Raw genomic sequence first — 20,000 nt, 5'->3', positions numbered from 1 at the left:
CCCAGTTTAATATACAGTAGAATTGCTGGTATAACTTTATAAAAACCCCACGTAATAAAGCATTTTTAAAGGATCATTAATAGGGAGATGTATTGTAGCACCACCGGACCGGACAGTTTTTCATCCCTTCATTACTACTGATATGTGATTGAGGTGGAAATGTTACATGTATAATGTTTATGCTTCCAGTGCTTCAGCCTTCTAACCGCAGACTATCTTCAACTTCATTTAAACGTAATAGGATATTTCAGCAAAATACTGTATTCAGATATTCCTTAACTCGTAAGCAGTCTATGGACCTCTTTTAATCTCTCTTGGACAGTCTGCGCGTAAACTGAAGAATCTGCCGCAACAGGATGGAATGTGTAGGATAAAGATCAACAGAAGTACCAGTGTTTGTGTTTTTGACACAGATTATTAGGATGTACCAGGATTGGGCGAAGGCGGTGCTTAAACTTCGACTGCTTTGCGCGTGTGGTGAAATTAGCATAAGGGTGGGGGCTTTGGCTGAGGGTGGAGGCTTCACAAACCGGAACTCCCCATTTCTAACTGGTATGGACACAGAACTTAAGTACGCAGCTCAATTCTGGGTTAAACGAGATTAGACTGACCTAAAGAGTGCCTGCAATCCACACTTTTGTTTTGGTAGAAAAGTCCCTGCCAATAAACACTTATATTCAATACATTTTCTTAAACTGTATACTTCTGGCCCTTCTTTGGACACTGTGTTAACAACCCTCCAGGCGAGCTTCAATGCCATACAACTCTCCTTCCGTGGCCTCCAATTGCCCTTAAATACAAGTAAAACTAAATGCATGCTCTTCAACCGATCGCTGCCCGCACCTGCCTGCCCGCCCGTCCAACATCACTACTCTGGACGGCTCTGACTTAGAATATGTGGACAACTACAAATACCTAGGTGTCTGGTTAGACTGTAAACTCTCCTTCCAGACTCACATCAAACATCTCCAATCCAAACATACATCTAGAATTGGCTTTCTATTTCGCAACAAAGCATCCTTCACTCATACTGCCAAACATACCCTTGTAAAACTGACCATCCTACCGATCATCGACTTCGGCGATGTCATTTACAAAATAGCCTCCAATACCCTACTCAACAAATTGGATGCAGTCTATCACAGTGCCATCCATTTTGTCACCAAAGCCCCATATACTACCCACCACTGCGACCTGTACGCTCTCGTTGGCTGGCCCTCGCTTCATACTCGTCGCCAAACCCACTGGCTCCAGGTCATCTACAAGACCCTGCTAGGTAAAGTCCCCCCTTATCTCAGCTCGCTGGTCACCATATCAGCACCCACCTGTAGCATGCGCTCCAGCAGGTATATCTCTCTGGTCACCCCCAAAACCAATTCTTCCTTTGGCCGCCTCTCCTTCCAGTTCTCTGCTGCCAATGACTGGAACAAACTACAAAAATCTCTGAAACTGGAAACACTTATCCCCCTCACTAGCTTTAAGCACCAACTGTCAGAGCAGCTCACAGATTACTGCACCTGTACATAGCCCATCTATAATTTAGCCCAAACAACTACCTATCCCCCTACTGTATTTATTTATTTAGCTTCTTTGCACCCCATTATTTCTATCTCTTGTGCACTTCCACATTGTGCACTTCCACTTCCACATTGTTACAGAGGGTCATGTCTAGATGGGATACAGCTTTTGTGAAATTGACATCAAAAGTCATTTGTTTTAGCATTTTAGCAAACCCTAAACTTGTCCTAACCTTAACATAATTATCCTAAACTGCTAGATTAGTTATCCTAACCTGCTACATTAGTTCTCCTAGCCTGCTACATTAGTTATCCTAACCTTCTACAAAAAGTAAATTTTGACAAAAGCTGTAGCTCATCCTGACAAAACCATTAAAGAGCTATCCAACCACCTGCTCCTCTGTGTGTGCCTGCCATGTGCTTGTGCCAGTGTGCGTTGGGCCGTTGCCAGAGGAGAGAGAACAGAGAGCAAGTAGTAGTCTATACAATTTGATAGACAACAACACTAAATAGAGCTGAGACCACACACCAAGCCTCTGGTGAGCTGGGTAAGGTCCAGTATAATAGTGATAGATCATCCTGCCAGCTGTGAACCTGAGCCTCCACTCACAGCACCCAGTCTGGTCTGGACAGGTCTAAGATAAGAGGATCCTTTTATAAGATGAGCAAGAGCACACCCATGGATTCATGTTTACATCTCTCTCACACACACACACACACACACACACACACACACACACACACACACACACACACACACACAGTCATGGCAGGAGGTCGAACTCACGACTTCACATGCTAGATGATAGGAGGACAGGGTAAGCAAAGAGAGAGAGAGGAAGAGAGAGAGAGGTGAGAGAGGCAGAGAGAGATAGAGACAGGAAGAGAGAGAGAGAGCGAGAGAGAGAGAGGTGAGAGAGGCAGAAAGAGAGAGAGAGAGAGAGAGAGGCAGAGAGAGGTGAGAGAGGCAGAGAGAGAGAGAGAGAGGAAGAGAGAGAGAGAGAGAGAGAGAGAGAGAGAGAGAGAGAGAGGTGAGAGAGGCAGAGAGAGAGAGAGAGAGAGAGAGGAAGAGAGAGAGAGAGAGGTGAGAGAGGCAGAGAGAGAGAGAGAGGAAGAGAGAGAGAGGTGAGAGAGGCAGAGAGAGAGAGAGAGAGAGAGAGAGAGAGGTGAGAGGCAGGGAGAGATAGAGAGAGAATGAGAGTAAAGAAAACAGGTTTACATAGCAGCCACCTCAGAATGATAAAGAGAGTGCCAGATAAAGACAGTGTATAGGCCACACACAGATAAACGGGAGAAGATAGAGAGCTTTGTTTTAAGAAAACATTATTCTAGAGGCAGAGCCAGTCAGATAACCTAGATTCCTCACCACTCAAACAGGTTTCTACTACCACCTCAGCCTTCAACAATAGATCCTGGACCAGAGATGGTAGGAAGAAGAAGCATTAGTCCACACGACTCCTCCAGCCTTTAACATACTGTAGTAGTCAGGAGTCAGACAAAAACAAAGTGTTCCGACGCATATTGTACACTAGGCACACGTGATAACTGTCTTATTGTCATATTTTAGCAAGGTTAATTGGCTTAGATTGTGTCAGTTGATTGGTTTATTTATGAGGAGTAACATCAGGGGAAGGCAATTAGTGAATACAACAGTGTGTAGCCTTTAGGCCTCCTGACTCAAGCTATTAAAGTAATCTCACATGAAGAACCACATGAATTTCACATGAGTTCTCATAGGAAGTTAATGGGAAACATGTCAAAGTAACATGTGACGACATGAAACTACACATTTGAGCACATGTGAAAACATGATCTCGTGAAATAAATGTGACAACATGAGGATGCAACATTTCAACATGTGATACCATGACACTACACATGACAACATATGATACCATGACACTACACATGATAACATATGATACCATGACACTACACATGATAACATATGATACCATGACACTACACATGACAACTTGTGATATCATGCCACTACACATGACAACATGTGATACCATGACACTACACGTGACAACATGTGATACCATGACACTACACGTGACAACATGTGATACCATGACACTACACATGACAACATGTGATACCATGACACTACACATGATAACATATGATACCATGACACTACACATGACAACATGTGATACCATAACACTAGAGATGACAACATATGATACCATGACACTACACGTGATAACATATGATACCATGACACTACACGTGATAACATATGATACCATGACACTACACGTGATAACATGTGATACCATGACACTACACATGATAACATATGATACCATGACACTACACATGACAACATGTGATACCATAACACTAGAGATGACAACATATGATACCATGACACTACACGTGACAACATGTGATACCATGACACTACACATGATAACATATGATACCATGACACTACACGTGATAACATATGATACCATGACACTACACATGATAACATATGATACCATGACACGACAGATGACAACATGTGATACCATGACACTACACATGATAACGTATGATACCATGACACTACACATGACAACATGTGATAGCATAACACTAGAGATGACAACATGTGATACCATGACACTACACATGACAACATATGATACCATGACACTACACATGATAACATATGATACCATGACACTACACATGATAACATATAATACCATGACACTACACATGACAACTTGTGATATCATGCCACTACACATGACAACATGTGATACCATGACACTACACGTGACAACATGTGATACCATGACACTACACGTGACAACATGTGATACCATGACACTACACATGACAACATGTGATACCATGACACTACACATGATAACATATGATACCATGACACTACACATGACAACATGTGATACCATAACACTAGAGATGACAACATATGATACCATGACACTACACGTGATAACATATGATACCATGACACTACACGTGATAACATATGATACCATGACACTACACGTGATAACATGTGATACCATGACACTACACATGATAACATATGATACCATGACACTACACATGACAACATGTGATACCATAACACTAGAGATGACAACATATGATACCATGACACTACACGTGACAACATGTGATACCATGACACTACACATGATAACATATGATACCATGACACTACACGTGATAACATATGATACCATGACACTACACATGATAACATATGATACCATGACACGACAGATGACAACATGTGATACCATGACACTACACATGATAACGTATGATACCATGACACTACACATGACAACATGTGATAGCATAACACTAGAGATGACAACATGTGATACCATGACACTACACGTGATAACATATGATACCATGACACTACACGTGATAACATGTGATACCATGACACTACACGTGATAACATATGATACCATGACACTACACGTGACAACATGTGATACCATGACACTACACGTGACAACATGTGATACCATGACACTACACGTGACAACATGTGATACCATGACACTACACATGATAACATATGATACCATGACACTACAGATGACAACATGTGATACCATGACACTACACATGATAACATATGATACCATGACACTACACATGACAACATGTGATACCATAACACTAGAGATGACAACATGTGATACCATGACACTACACGTGATAACATATGATACCATGACACTACACGTGATAACATGTGATACCATGACACTACACATGATAACATATGATACCATGACACTACAGATGACAACATGTGATACCATGACACTACACATGATAACATATGATACCATGACACTACACATGACAACATGTGATACCATAACACTAGAGATGACAACATATGATACCATGACACTACACGTGATAACATATGATACCATGACACTACACGTGATAACATATGATACCATGACACTACACGTGACAACATGTGATACCATGACACTACACGTGACAACATGTGATACCATGACACTACACGTGACAACATATGATACCATGACACTACACGCGATAACATGTGATACCATGACACTACATGTGATAACATGTGATACCATGACACTACACATGATAACATGTGATACCATGACACTACATGTGATAACATGTGATACCATGACACTACATGTGACAACATGTGATACCATGACACTACACGTGATAACATATGATACCATGACACTACACGTGACAAGATGTGATAACATGACACTACACATGATAACATATGATACCATGACACTACACATGACAACATGTGATACCATAGCACTACAGATGACAACATGTGATACCATGACACTACACATGACAACATGTGATACCATGACACTACACATGACAACATGTGATACCATAACACTAGAGATGACAACATGTGATACCATGACACTACACGTGATAACATATGATACCATGACACTACACATGATAACATATGATACCATGACACTACACGTGACAACATGTGATACCATGACACTACACGTGACAACATGTGATACCATGACACTACACATGATAACATATGATACCATGACACTACACGTGATAACATATGATACCATGACACTACACGTGATAACATGTGATACCATGACACTACATGTGATAACATGTGATACCATGACACTACACGTGATAACATGTAACAACATGTGTTTTGAAATCTGAAATTGACACAGACATGCTGGCATATCAGGAAGATTGAAATGCCTTCAACCAAGAAGTTGTGGGTTCAAATCCCAGGTGTTGAATTATAATTACAGTATAAATAAACATACACAATGTAGTCATGTATGTCAAATATGTACTGTAAGTTAAAAACACTATGTGAAGTTGCAGGGACATCCTAACAACTCATTTTTGTTTGCAGGGCATCACCTAAATCAAATCAAATCAAATGTTATTTGTCACATACACATGGTTAGTAGATGTTAATGCGAGTGTAGCGAAATGCTTGTGCTTCTAGTTCCGACAATGCAGTAACAACCAACAAGTAATCTAACTAACAATTCCAAAACTACTGTCTTATACACACAAGTGTAAGGGGATAAAGAATATGTACATAAAGATATATGAATGAGTGATGGTACAGAGCGGCATAGGCAAGATGCAGTAGATGGTATCGAGTACAGTATATACATATGAGATGAGTATGTAAACAAAGTGGCATAGTTAAAGTGGCTAGTGATACATGTATTACATAAAGATGCAGTAGATGATATAGAGTACAGTATATACGTATACATATGAGATGAATAATGTAGGGTATGTAGACATTATATTAGGTAGCATTGTTTAAAGTGGCTAGTGATATATTTTACATCATTTCCCATCAATTCCCATTATTAAAGTGGCTGGAGTTGAGTCAGTGTGTTGGCAGCAGCCACTCAATGTTAGTGGTGGCTGTTTAACAGTCTGATGGCCTTGAGATAGAAGCTGTTTTTCAGTCTCTCGATCCCAGCTTTGATGCACCTGTACTGACCTCGCCTTCTGGATGATAGCGGGGTGAACAGGCAGTGGCTCGGGTGGTTGTTGTCCTTGATGATCTTTAAGGCCTTCCTGTAACATCGGGTGGTGGAGGTGTCCTGGAGGGCAGGTAGTTTGCCCCCGGTGATGCGTTGTGCAGACCTCACTACCCTCTGGAGAGCCTTACGGTTGTGGGCGGAGCAGTTGCCGTACCAGGCGGTGATACAGCCCGCCAGGATTGTGCATCTGTAGAAGTTTGTGAGTGCTTTTGGTGACAAGCCGAATTTCTTCAGCCTCCTGAGGTTGAAGAGGTGCTTCTGCGCCTTCTTCACGATGCTGTCTGTGTGGGTGGACCAATTCAGTTTGTCTGTGATGTGTATGCCGAGGAACTTAAAACTTGCTACCCTCTCCACTACTGTTCCATCGATGTGGATAGGGGGGTGTTCCCCTGTGTAACGATTCTCGTCCTCCTCTTCTGAGGAGGAGTAGTAAGAAGGATCGGAGGACCAATGTGCAGCGTGGTAAGTGTTCATTATATTTATTTATAACTCAGAACACTAAATAATAAAACAACAAAGAGAACGAAATAAAACCGAAACAGTCCTGTACGGTGCATACATAAAACACAGAACAGAACATAATCACCCACGAAACACAATCGAAAACAGGCTACCTAAATATGGTTCTCAATCAAGGACAGCGATTGACAGCTGCCTCTGATTGAGAACCATACAAGGCCAAACACAGAAACACCAAATCCTAGAAAAACTAACAACCCACCCAACTCACACCCTGACCATACTAAAACAAAGACAAAACAAAAGAACTTAGGTCAGAACGTGACAACCTGTGTAATATCATGTGAAAAATAGCCACGTGAAACTTGTTTCAAAACCAACATTTCACATGTAAAATAAAATGTTACATATGTTTTTTTCCGTAAGGGAAGACAAGGGCCCTATAAAATTCGTAAAATGTTCTGCCTGATTCCGTTTTTCCCATATTGCATTTTCTCTGTTTTCGATGTCATTTTTATTTCAGGTTTTCACAAAAAAAATGACACTTTATTATAAAGAAATTACATAATTGGATGTTCTAAAGTCCACAACGATTCTTAAACAACATCAGGAGACCACTTATGAGGTCTGGAAAAATCTAACCAATGTAGATTTTTGTGGGTGTAGTTACCCTTTAATTCAACTGAGCACATGCAAGAGACCGTTGTTTGGTTAGCGATGTTTCTGTAGCGCTCATGTGATTGCAGAGTTTGCAAAACAAATTGTCACTGGATTAATTGAAATAATTAAATAATTTTGCCAGGTAGGCTGCTTTGTAATCACTGTAACATGTAATTGAGAAGGTTTTGGGGAACTTTCAATCTACCAGAAGACAGTTGTCATTACATTAGCATCATCGCTAACGGCTAGACAGTTGTCATTACATTAGCATCATCGCTAACGGCTAGACAGTTGTCATTACATTAGCATCATCGCTAACAGCTAGACAGTTGTCATTACATTAGCATCATCGCTAAAGGCTAGACAGTTGTCATTACATTAGCATCATCGCTAACGGCTAGACAGTTGTCATTACATTAGCATCATCGCTAACGGCTAGACAGTTGTCATTACATTAGCATCATCGCTAACGGCTAGACAGTTGTCATTACATTAGCATCATCGCTAACAGCTAGACAGTTGTCATTACATTAGCATCATCGCTAAAGGCTAGACAGTTGTCATTACATTAGCATCATCGCTAACGGCTAGACAGTTGTCATTACATTAGCATCATCGCTAACGGCTAGACAGTTGTCATTACATTAGCATCATCGCTAACGGCTAGACAGTTGTCATTACATTAGCATCATCGCTAACAGCTAGACAGTTGTCATTACATTAGCATCATCGCTAATGGCTAGACAGTTGTCATTACATTAGCATCATCGCTAACGGCTAGACAGTTGTCATTACATTAGCATCATCGCTAACGGCTAGACAGTTGTCATTACATCAGCATCATCGCTAACGGCTAGACAGTTGTCATTACATTAGCATCATCGCTAATGGCTAGACAGTTGTCATTACATTAGCATCACCATTAACAGCTAGACAAAGTGGTAGACAAATACCCACACACAGACAGGGGCATTCCTGTGCTGTTGCACCTTTGTCAAGGCTGTCGTAAGAACGGCACCAAGGCGCAGCGGATGTTGAGTTCCACATATTTCATTCAAAGAGGAACTTAAACAAAGCAAACTCAATCAATCAATCAATCAATCAATCAATCAATCAATCAATCAATCAATCAATCAATCAATCAATCAATCAAACAAACAAACAAACAAACAAACAAACAACTAAAGGTGACTATGTGGTGCACAAACACAAAACAATATCCCACAAACACAGGTGGGAAAAATAGCTACTTAAATATGATCCTCAATTAGAGACAACGATTACCAGCTGCCTCTAATTGGGAATCTTACAAAACACCAACATAGAAAATATAAACTAGAACACAACATAGAAATTATAAACTAGAATACCCCCTAGTCACGCGTGACAATCTTCAGAAAGTTGAAAGAAAATACAAATCATTGTTGCAGTTTCTTCATGTCGTATGATAATTTTGGGCAAGTTAATGCATTTTCTAATAAATGTAGTAATGTCCTTCTCAGTTCAACCCATTTTTGAATATTGTTGAATTACGTTTTAATGTCTTGTGGCACAAATCTCATTCAAGTCATGGAGCCAATATAATCTTGTTTTGTGCATCATTTTCAAATAATCAAAAGTATCTACAATTTATTATAGATTATTTGAACATGATGTGCGAAAAAATTTAATATCAGTTCCATAACTTGAATGGGATTTGTGCCACAAATGCATTTGGAAACAGTGCCAGGGAAACTTAACCAAAGCAGCGATTGCAACATACATTGGTTATGTAAAACATAATTGAGAGGTGAAGAGGAGCAGAGCGATGGCAATCAAGAAGCCAATGTTTAGTGTTACATTAGACATCATTGAGAAGTGCTTAAGTGAGTCCACTTTGGTTACGGAGATACATTTTTCTGACCTCTGATCCCAATCACTTGTACGCATGCAAACGCACACAGGCACACACATGCGCGCACACATTAACCTTGATTAACGTGTTGATAAAGGTCTCTCTCAGTCACGAGCTAAAGTTCTGGAGAACTGCACACTGAAGTGACGCAATATGGCTGCCGAGAGCCGAGGTCTAACCATGTATCAGATAAGATGAGAGCCACTTGGGACAGAGCGTGATTAGACGTGGGTAGGGTTTCAGCTCAGCAATGATATATATCAAGAACTAACTAACTGTCTGTCTAACTAACAAACTAATTGTCTCCTGAGATGGGATAAATAAATAACCCAGATATATCATATAAGAGTGTAGAGAGAGAGAGAGATGTCTGCAAACACCCAAACACAGATGGATAAACAGTCAGATAACAGATAAGACATGAAGCTGAAGAAATGACCTTGTTTTCATCTTCGTACGACTGCTAGATACCATAGATTCCCCCTTCAACCCACAGATCAGAATTCCACAGCTAATTAGGATGACACTTCAAGACCAACTCCCCCCGCCCAATATACCAAGGAACCATTATTTCAATCATGTCAGGGTAAGTAGCACATTTCTAGAAGAGGAACCCCTGGGTTTGTGTTAGGCTACCCTGCTCCACTAGGCTCCTCCCTTTCACCTCCCCTCCCCATACCCCATTCCACTGGACTCCCCCCCTTCCCGTCTCCCCCTAGCCACGGTCGGCCGCCTCAGATTTCCTCAGCTTCTTTGATAATAACAGGCCTGGACAGGCCAGTAAAGTAATGACCATCACGTCTGGCCATGACACGGCACAGTCAGTCTGCATGGTTACCCCACCCTGCGTAATGCTTCGCTCTGATGTGTTGGCACTAATGCATTCAGTCCCATTTAACAGAAGCACTCAGAGAGACACAGACACTACAGTCCACGGTACACTAATGGATAAATAAATATCTAGGTCTATTAGACAGACATGTCTATGGTATAGGACTAATGATAGGATTACTTTGTTTTATTACGATGGGGAGATGAGGAGTGTGTGTGTGTGGGCGTCAGTGTGAACAGCATGGGCAGCGCCATGAAAATTCCCCCCGAAATAAGGACAAACACTCACCTCCACCGCCTCCCAGAAGACTGGAGTTAGCTGTGAAAGAGATAAAAAAGACAACATAAGTTCTCATGTTTAAAGATTGTTCAAACAGATGTGGATCATTAAGATTCAGCTCAGTCAGCACTTCTTCTTTTGGCAACATGACAAAAGTCAGCGATACTCAGATCCATGCAGATCAAACAAACGCTATCACACCAAGCTGTTAGGACACTTTAATCAGCCAACAGTTTTACAACAGAGGAGTTTCTAGTACTATCGAAGTTCTGAGTATATATAAAACACCTTTACACACACACACACACACACACACACACACACACACACACACACACACACACACACACACACACACACACACACACACACACACACACACACACACACACACACACACACACACACACAGAGTCATGTGTGAGGGCCTGCTGATGTTCTGAACAAAACACCTCCACCAGCTCTGTGATAACAGCGTGTGTTAGATGTAAGACATAAGTGGTGAGCAGCAGTGAGTTTGAGCAGCGACCAACCAGTTGCTGTGCTAGGAGAGGGGAGGAAAGGAGGAACCCTTTGATGGTAGTATCCTTTACATGTCTGAGAGAGAGAGAGAGAGAGAGAGAGAGAGCGTGAGAGATAGCGAAAGAGAGAGAAAGAAAGAGAATGAGAGAGGGAGAGAAAGGGAGAGAAAGAGAGAGATAGCGAAAGAGAGAGAAAGAAAGAGAATGAGAGAGGGAGAGAAAGGGAGAGAAAGAGAGAGAGAGAGAGAGAGTGAGAGAGAGAGAGAGAGAGAGAGGTGTGGAGAGAGAAAGTCAGAGAGAGAGAGAGAAAGAAAGAGAATGAGAGAGGGAGAGAAAGGGAGAGAAAGAGAGAGGGAGAGAGAGAAAGAGAGAAAAACAGAGAAAGAGAGAGAAAGAGAAAGTGAGAGGGAGAGAGAGAAAGAGAGAGAGAAAGAGAGAGGGAGCGGTAGAGGGAGAGAAAGAGAGCGAAAGAGAAAGAGAGCGAAAGAGAAAGAGAGGGAGAGAAAGAGAGAGAAAGGGAGAGAGAAAGAGAGAGAGAGAAAGGGAGAGAGAGAGAGAGAGAGAGAAAGAGAGAGAAAGACAGAGGGAGAGAGAGCGGTAGCACAGATAAGAGGTCTAAAAACCTCCAGTTTAAATAGCCATGTGTAGTTCTATTCTGAAACAGCGTGACAGTTAGACTCATAAACATTCATTAAATACTCTGTCCTGTGTTATTAGTGACTCATGCAGCCTCCTCTTCTCATTGGAGAATATATCATTAAAACTTAACACATCATTTAGTTTTACGTGTTGTCAGTTATACACATCCTTCTGAGTCCCTATTTCCTATATAGTGCATTACTTTTGACCAGGGCCCATAGGAGATGAGTGCATCCAAAATGGAACCCTATTCCCTATATAGTGTAGTGCACTGTTAGGGTCCTATCCTCTCTCTTCACTGAAGGGAGAGATTAGTGTGGATTAAAGTTATGTCGGTTCATTTGACTGTTACTGAAAGGGAAAGTAGGTAGAGCTGCGTTTGAAGTGTGGTTCATGCAGCGGGCAGAGAGGACTCATCAAACTGTTACAAATTATATCTTCCACAACAGCAATCATATTCACATTATCCAACCACTGCAAACACACTAACAGGGTTGGGTGGTTTACTTCCTAAATGTAATCTGTTATGGTTACCAGTGTCCAGAATTGTAATCAGTAATGTAACGTTTGGATTGCTTTCTATGAGAAGAAGACAAACATGTATATTACCAATTGAACAACAGTCATTCCAATTAATTTAATACGCCTTGGTCTATAAGAATAGGACTTAACAATATGGAAATATAGATTCATCTAATTGATTTACCTGAGCTTAACCCAAAACTAAGAATTTATTAGTCTACTCTGGTATTTGTTATGTTGTCATGGAGGACTGATTGTGCTTATTGTTTCCAGTTGAAGAATAAATGCTGTTCTCGTGAAATGGAATGCTTCGAGCCTATGCTTACTGACAACTGCTGTTTACATGGCCTACACCGCTCCACTAGGCTTCTCCCTTTCACCTCCCCTTCCCATACCACTGGACTCCCCTCCATTCACCCTCACCTCCCCTTCCCATACCACTGGACTCCCCTCCATTCACCCTCACCTCCCCTTCTCATACCACTGGACTCCCCTCCATTCACCCTCACCTCCCCTTCCCATACCCCATACCACTGGACTCCCCTCCATTCACCCTCACCTCCCCTTCCCATACCACTGGACTCCCTCCATTCACCCTCACCTCCCCTTCCCATACCCCATACCACTGGACTCCCTCCATTCACCATCACCTCCCCTTCCCATACCACTGGACTCCCCCCATTCACCATCACCTCCCCTTCCCATACCACTGGACTCCCCTCCATTCACCCTCACCTCCCCTTCCCATACCACTGGACTCCCCTCCATTCACCCTCACCTCCCCTTCCCATACCACTGGACTCCCCTCCATTCACCATCACCTCCCCTTCCCATACCACTGGACTCCCTCCATTCACCCTCACCTCCCCTTCCCATACCACTGGACTCCCCTCCATTCACCCTCACCTCCCCTTCCCATACCACTGGACTCCAATCCATTCACCCTCACCTCCCCTTCCCTTACCACTGTTCTCCCTCCATTCACCCTCACCTCCCCTTCCCATACCACTGGACTCCCCTCCATTCACCCTTACCTCCCCTTCCCATACCACTGGACTCCCTCCATTCACCCTCACCTCCCCTTCCCATACCACTGGACTCCCCTCCATTCACCCTCACCTCCCCTTCCCATACCACTGGACTCCCCTCCATTCACCCTCACCTCCCCTTCCCATACCACTGGACTCCCCTCCATTCACCTTCACCTCCCCTTCCCATACCACTGGACTCCCCTCCATTCACCCTCACCTCCCCTTCCCATACCACTGGACTCCCCTCCATTCACCCTCACCTCCCCTTCCCATACCACTGGACTCCCCTCCATTCACCCTCACCTCCCCTTCCCATACCACTGGACTCCCCTCCATTCACCCTCACCTCCCCTTCCCATACCACTGGACTCCCCTCCATTCACCCTCACCTCCCCTTCCCATACCACTGGACTCCCCTCCATTCACCCTCACCTCCCCTTCCCATACCACTGGACTCCCTCCATTCACCCTCACCTCCCCTTCCCATACCACTGGACTCCCTCCATTCACCCTCACCTCCCCTTCCCATACCACTGGACTCCCCTCCATTCACCCTCACCTCCCCTTCCCATACCACTGGACTCCCCTCCATTCACCCTCACATCCCCTTCCCATACCCCATACCACTGGACTCCCCCTACATTCACCCCTCACCTCCCCTTCTCATACCACTGGACTCCCTCCATTCACCATCACCTCCCCTTCCCATACCACTGGACTCCCCTCCATTCACCCTCACCTCCCCTTCTCATACCACTGGACCCCTCCATTCATCCTCACCTCCCCTTCCCATACCACTGGACTCCCCTCCATTCACCCTCACCTCCCCTTCCCATACCCCATACCACTGGACTTCCTCCATTCACCCTCACCTCCCCTTCCCATACCACTGGACTCCCTCCATTCACCCTCACCTCCCCTTCCCATACCACTGGACTCCCCTCCATTCACCCTCACCTCCCCTTCCCATACCCCATACCACTGGACTCCCCTCCATTCACCCTCACCTCCCCTTCCCATACCACTGGACTCCCTCCATTCACCCTCACCTCCCCTTCTCATACCACTGGACTCCCCTCCATTCACCCTCACCTCCCCTTCCCATACCACTGGACTCCCCTCCATTCACCCTTACCTCCCCTTCCCATACCCCATACCACTGGACTCCCCTCCATTCACCCTCACCTCCCCTTCCCATACCACTGTTCTCCCCTCCATTCACCCTCACCTCCCCTTCCCATACCCCATACCACTGGACTTCCCTCCATTCACCCTCACCTCCCCTTCCCATACCACTGGACTCCCCTCCATTCACCCTCACCTCCCCTTCCCATACCCCATACCACTGGACTCCCCTCCATTCACCCTCACCTCCCCTTCCCATACCACTGGACTCCCCTCCATTCACCCTCACCTTCCCATACCCCATACCACTGGACTCCCCTCCATTCACCCTCACCTCCCCTTCCCATACCCCATACCACTGGACTCCCCTCCATTCACCCTCCCCTCCCTGTCTCCCCCCAGCCACGTTCGCCGATATTCAAACCTGTGAGTGAGTGTAATTCCAGTTGATCTAATCTGTTGTGGTATGCTATTACATGTTACATATGACAATGCCCAGTGATGGTGTCTTGTAAAAGACTCACATATGGCCTTGTATCATTTGAGCAGTTGACTAAATCAGTAGTTCTCAATTTTCTCCTCAGGGAGCCCCAGCTGTTGCATGACTAGCACACCTGATTCGATGTGTCAATTAACACAACAATAACAATTAAGGAATTTGGTTTTGTATGGGTTCTATAGACTCTTATAGTCAGTAGTGACTTGAGGAACCCTGGAGATCCTGAAGGAAATGATTTCCAGTCAATGGTTCATATTTGCACCTTCGGTTAGTTGAGGGGTTCTTGGGGGAACCCTTAATGGTTCAATCTAGGGACGGGTTCCTGGAGGATTACTAAAGTGGAGGCATGGCTTAGTAGGGGTGTGGCTTTAAGATATATTTATTTTGGTCACCAGTTAAGAGTAAATGTCATTTCTGTTCATCTGTTCTGTTGTATTGTCATTACATGTGCATCCAAGATGGCATAGCAGTCAGACATCTTTGTATTCGTCTTGTCCTGTCCCGTGTATATATCTTGTTATATCTTTTTTCTTTGCATATCTTTTTAAAATATTTTTCTTAACCTCAACTTCAACATACTCTCCTGCAATCCGTCTCACCCAATGTGGTATGGATCTGCTATTTTATTTTTTTACTGTAAACCGGAACCCCCAACACAAGCCAGCCAGCTAACTAGCTACTAGCTAGTAGTCAGCTAGCCACTGCTAGCGGCCATCAGCTAACCTTTAGCCCGGACAACTCTTGCCAGTATGCACAGCGCGATTCAAACCAGAGCATATCGGACTTATTTTTCTCCATATCTCCGGATTCCTACCGCAAGCTCTCAACCTATTCACCTGGATCATCGCAGGTAGCTAGCTGCTATCCGAGTGGCCACTTCTGGCTAACGTCACTGTCCCGAAGCAAGTACCAATTAGCCTGGAGCTAGCCTATGCTAGGCCCATCTCCCGGCTAGCTGAAGAGGTCCTTCAGCCACTCCTTGGGCTACAATACCTATTTTGCCAATTGGCCTGGACCCCTTTTACAGCCGATACGGAGCCCCGCCGATCCATCACGACTGGACAACCGATGTAATCTGCCCAAGGTTTTTTTTCAACAGGCTCGTCCGTCGTGACGTACCCTGAATGCCCATATGCTAGCCTGCTAGCCGCGGCCCGCTAGCTATCTGGAGCATATCGGACTGTTAGCTGAAGAGGCCCATCGGCCAATTATACCTATTTTGTCAATTGGCCTGGACCCTTTTACTACACAGAGTCCTGCTGATCCATCACGATTGGTCTGCCGACGTAACTGCACGAGGGGGCTACAACAGACTTCTTCCGTCACGACGTCCCTCTAAGGAACCTCTGCTAGCTTGCTAGCCCCGGCCCGCTAGCTGTTTGAATCGCCATTTCTCCAGACCGCCTAGCTACTCACTGGACCCATATGATCACTCGGCTACGCATGCCTCTCCCTGTAGAGCTTCTAGCCCGGCTCAATATGCCTTAGCTAACCCTTTAGTTCCACCTCCCACACATGTGGTGACCTCACCTGGTTTAAATTATGTTTCTAGAGACAATATCTCTCTCATCATCACTCAATGCCTAGGTTTACTTCCACTGTATTCACATTCTACCATACCTTTTTGTCTGTACATTACGCCTTGAATCTATTCTAAAGTGCCCAGAAACCTGTTCCTTTTACTCTCTGTTCCAAACGTACTAGACAACCAGTTATGATAGCCTTTAGCCGTACCCTTATCCTACTCCTCCTCTGTTCTTCTGATGATGTAGAGGTTAATCCAGGCCCTGCAGTGCCTTGCACCTCTCCCATTCCCCAGGCGCTGTCATTTGTTGACTTCTGTAACCATAAAAGCCTTGGTTTCATGCATGTTAACATTAGAAGCCTCCTCCCTAAGTTTGTTATATTCACTGCTTTAGCACACTCCGACAACCCGGATGTCCTAGCCGTGTCTGAATCCTGGCTTAGGAAGACCACCAAAAACCCTGAAATTTCCATCCCTAACTACAACATTTTCCGACAAGATAAAACTGCCAAAGGGGGCGGAGTTGCAATCTACTGCAGAGATAGCCTGCAGACTTCTGTCTTACTATCCAGGTCTGTGTCCAAACAATTTGAGCTTCTACTTATAAAAATCCATCCTTCAGGAAACAAGTCTGTCACCGTTGCCGCTTGCTATAGACTACTTTCTGCCCCCAGCTGTGCCATGGGCAATCAATGTGAAATGATTGCCCCCCATCTATCTTCAGAGCTCGTGCTGTTAGATGACCTAAACTGGAACATGCTTAATACCCTGGCCATCCTACAATCTAAGCTTGATGCCCTCAATCTCACACAAATTATCAATGAACCTACCAGGTACAACTCCAAATCCGTAAACACGGGTACCCTCATAGATATCATCCTAACCAACCTGCCCTCCAAATACACCTCTGCTCTCTTCAACCAGGATCTCAGCGATCACTGGCTCATTGCCTGCGTCCGAAATGGGTCTGCATTTAAACGACCACCCCTCATCACTGTCAAACGCTCACAAAAACACTTCAACGAGCAGGACTTTCTAATCGACCTGGCCCGGGTATCCTGGAAGGATATTGACCTCATCTCGTCAGTAGAGGATGCCTGGTTATTCTTTAACCTCTTGCTCCTACCTGACACGCAGGCGTCCCATCTAGACATCTGGAAATGCAAATGCTCTACGCTAAATGCTAATAGTACTAGTTAAAACTCAAACGTTCATTAAAATACACATGCAGGGTAGTGAATTAAAGCTACACTCGTTGTGAATCCAGGCAACAAGTCAGATTTTTAAAATGCTTTTCGGCGAAAGCATGAGAAGCTATTATCTGATAGCATGTAACACCCCAAAAGACCCGCAGGGGACGTAAACAAAATAATTAGCATAGTCGGCGCTACACAAAACGCACAAATAAAATATAAAACATTCATTACCTTTGACCATCTTCTTTGTTGGCACTCCTAGATGTCCCATAAACATCACTATTGGGTCTTTTTTTTCGATTAAATCGGTCCATATATAGCCTAGATATTGATCTATGAAGACTGTGTGATCAAGGAAAAAAATAGCGTTTTATAACGTAACGTAATTTTTTTAAATTAAAAAAGTCGACGATAAACTTTCACAAAACACTTCGAAATACTTTTGTAATGCAACTTTAGGTATTAGTAAACGTTAATAAGCGATCAAATTGATCACGAGGTGATGTATATTCTATAGCTGTACGTCTGGAAATAATGTCCGGGTAAATCTCAACCAAAATATCCGGTCGGAGACCGGAAGAAAGGCTCTGCCTTGAGTCAGTTTGACCAAGAAAAAAATACTAGGCAAATGACAAGACTGTTGACATCGTGTGGAAGCTGTAGGTATTGCAACCTCGGTCCCATTTAATGTGGTTCACCTTTATCAATTGGTTGAAGTGGCGCATGAATATATTTTTCCATTTTCAGTGATCAGATTTTCCTGCACTTTTCGATGAAACGCACGTTCTGTTATAGTCACAGCCGTGATTTAACCAGTTTTATAAACGTCTGAGTGTTTTCTATCCACACATACTAATCATATGCATATACTATATTCCTGGCATGAGTAGCAGGGCGCTGAAATGTTGCGCGATTTTTAACAGAATGTTCGAAAAATTAGGGGGTAGGAGTAACAGGTTAAAAGTGCTTTCCTCACCATCTTAAATAAGCATGCCCCGTTCAAAAAATGTAGAAGCAGGAAAAGATATGGCCCTTGGTTCACTCCAGACCTGACCAGCACAAATAAATCCACGATAATTGAGAATTTCAATAACCATTTCTCTACAGCTGGCCATGCTTTCCACTTGGCTACCCCTACAGTCAACAGACCTGCACCACCCACAGCAACCACCCACAGCAACTCCACCATTTCTTCTTCACCCAAATCCAGATAGCTGATGTTCTGAAAGAGCTGCAAAATCTGGACCCCTACAAATCAGCCAGGCTAGACAATTTGGGCCCTCTCTTTCTAAAATGATCCGCCAAAATTGTTGCAACCCCTATTACTAGCCTGTTCAACCTCTCTTTCGTATCGTCTGAGATCCCCAAAGATTGGAAAGCTGCAGTGGTCATCCCCCTCTTCAAAGGGAGAGACATTCTAGACCCAAGCTGGTACAGACCAATATCTATTCTACCCTGCCTTCTAAGGTCTTCGAAAGCCAAGTTAACAAACAGATCACCGACCATTTGAAATCCCACTGTACCTTCTCCACTATGCAATCTGGTTTCCGAGCAGGTCATGGGTGCACCTCAGCCACGCTCAAGGTCCTAAACGATATCATAACCTCCATCGATAAGAGACAATACTGTGTAGCTGTATTCATCGACCTGGCCAAGGCATTCGACTCTGTCAATCACCACATTCTTATCGGCAGACTCAACAGCCTTGGT

The 20,000-nt window shown here is 43.9% G+C and overlaps 1 protein-coding gene across 1 annotated transcript in view; it reads right to left on the bottom strand.

The window, feature by feature from the left end:
* The window catches only part of macrod2 (mono-ADP ribosylhydrolase 2), a 1,232,546-nt gene that overhangs the window by 852,645 nt on the left and 359,901 nt on the right, over nucleotides 1-20,000 (bottom strand). Inside the window, exon 4 of the mRNA XM_029640037.2 lies at nucleotides 11,242-11,271. Coding sequence (XP_029495897.1) covers nucleotides 11,242-11,271 — 30 coding nt within the window. The remainder of the gene's footprint in view (nucleotides 1-11,241; nucleotides 11,272-20,000) is intronic.

The sequence above is a fragment of the Oncorhynchus nerka genome, linkage group LG28 (assembly GCF_034236695.1).
Source record: "Oncorhynchus nerka isolate Pitt River linkage group LG28, Oner_Uvic_2.0, whole genome shotgun sequence".
NCBI lineage: Eukaryota > Metazoa > Chordata > Actinopteri > Salmoniformes > Salmonidae > Oncorhynchus > Oncorhynchus nerka.
This window is presented reverse-complemented; position numbering and strand designations above follow the sequence as displayed.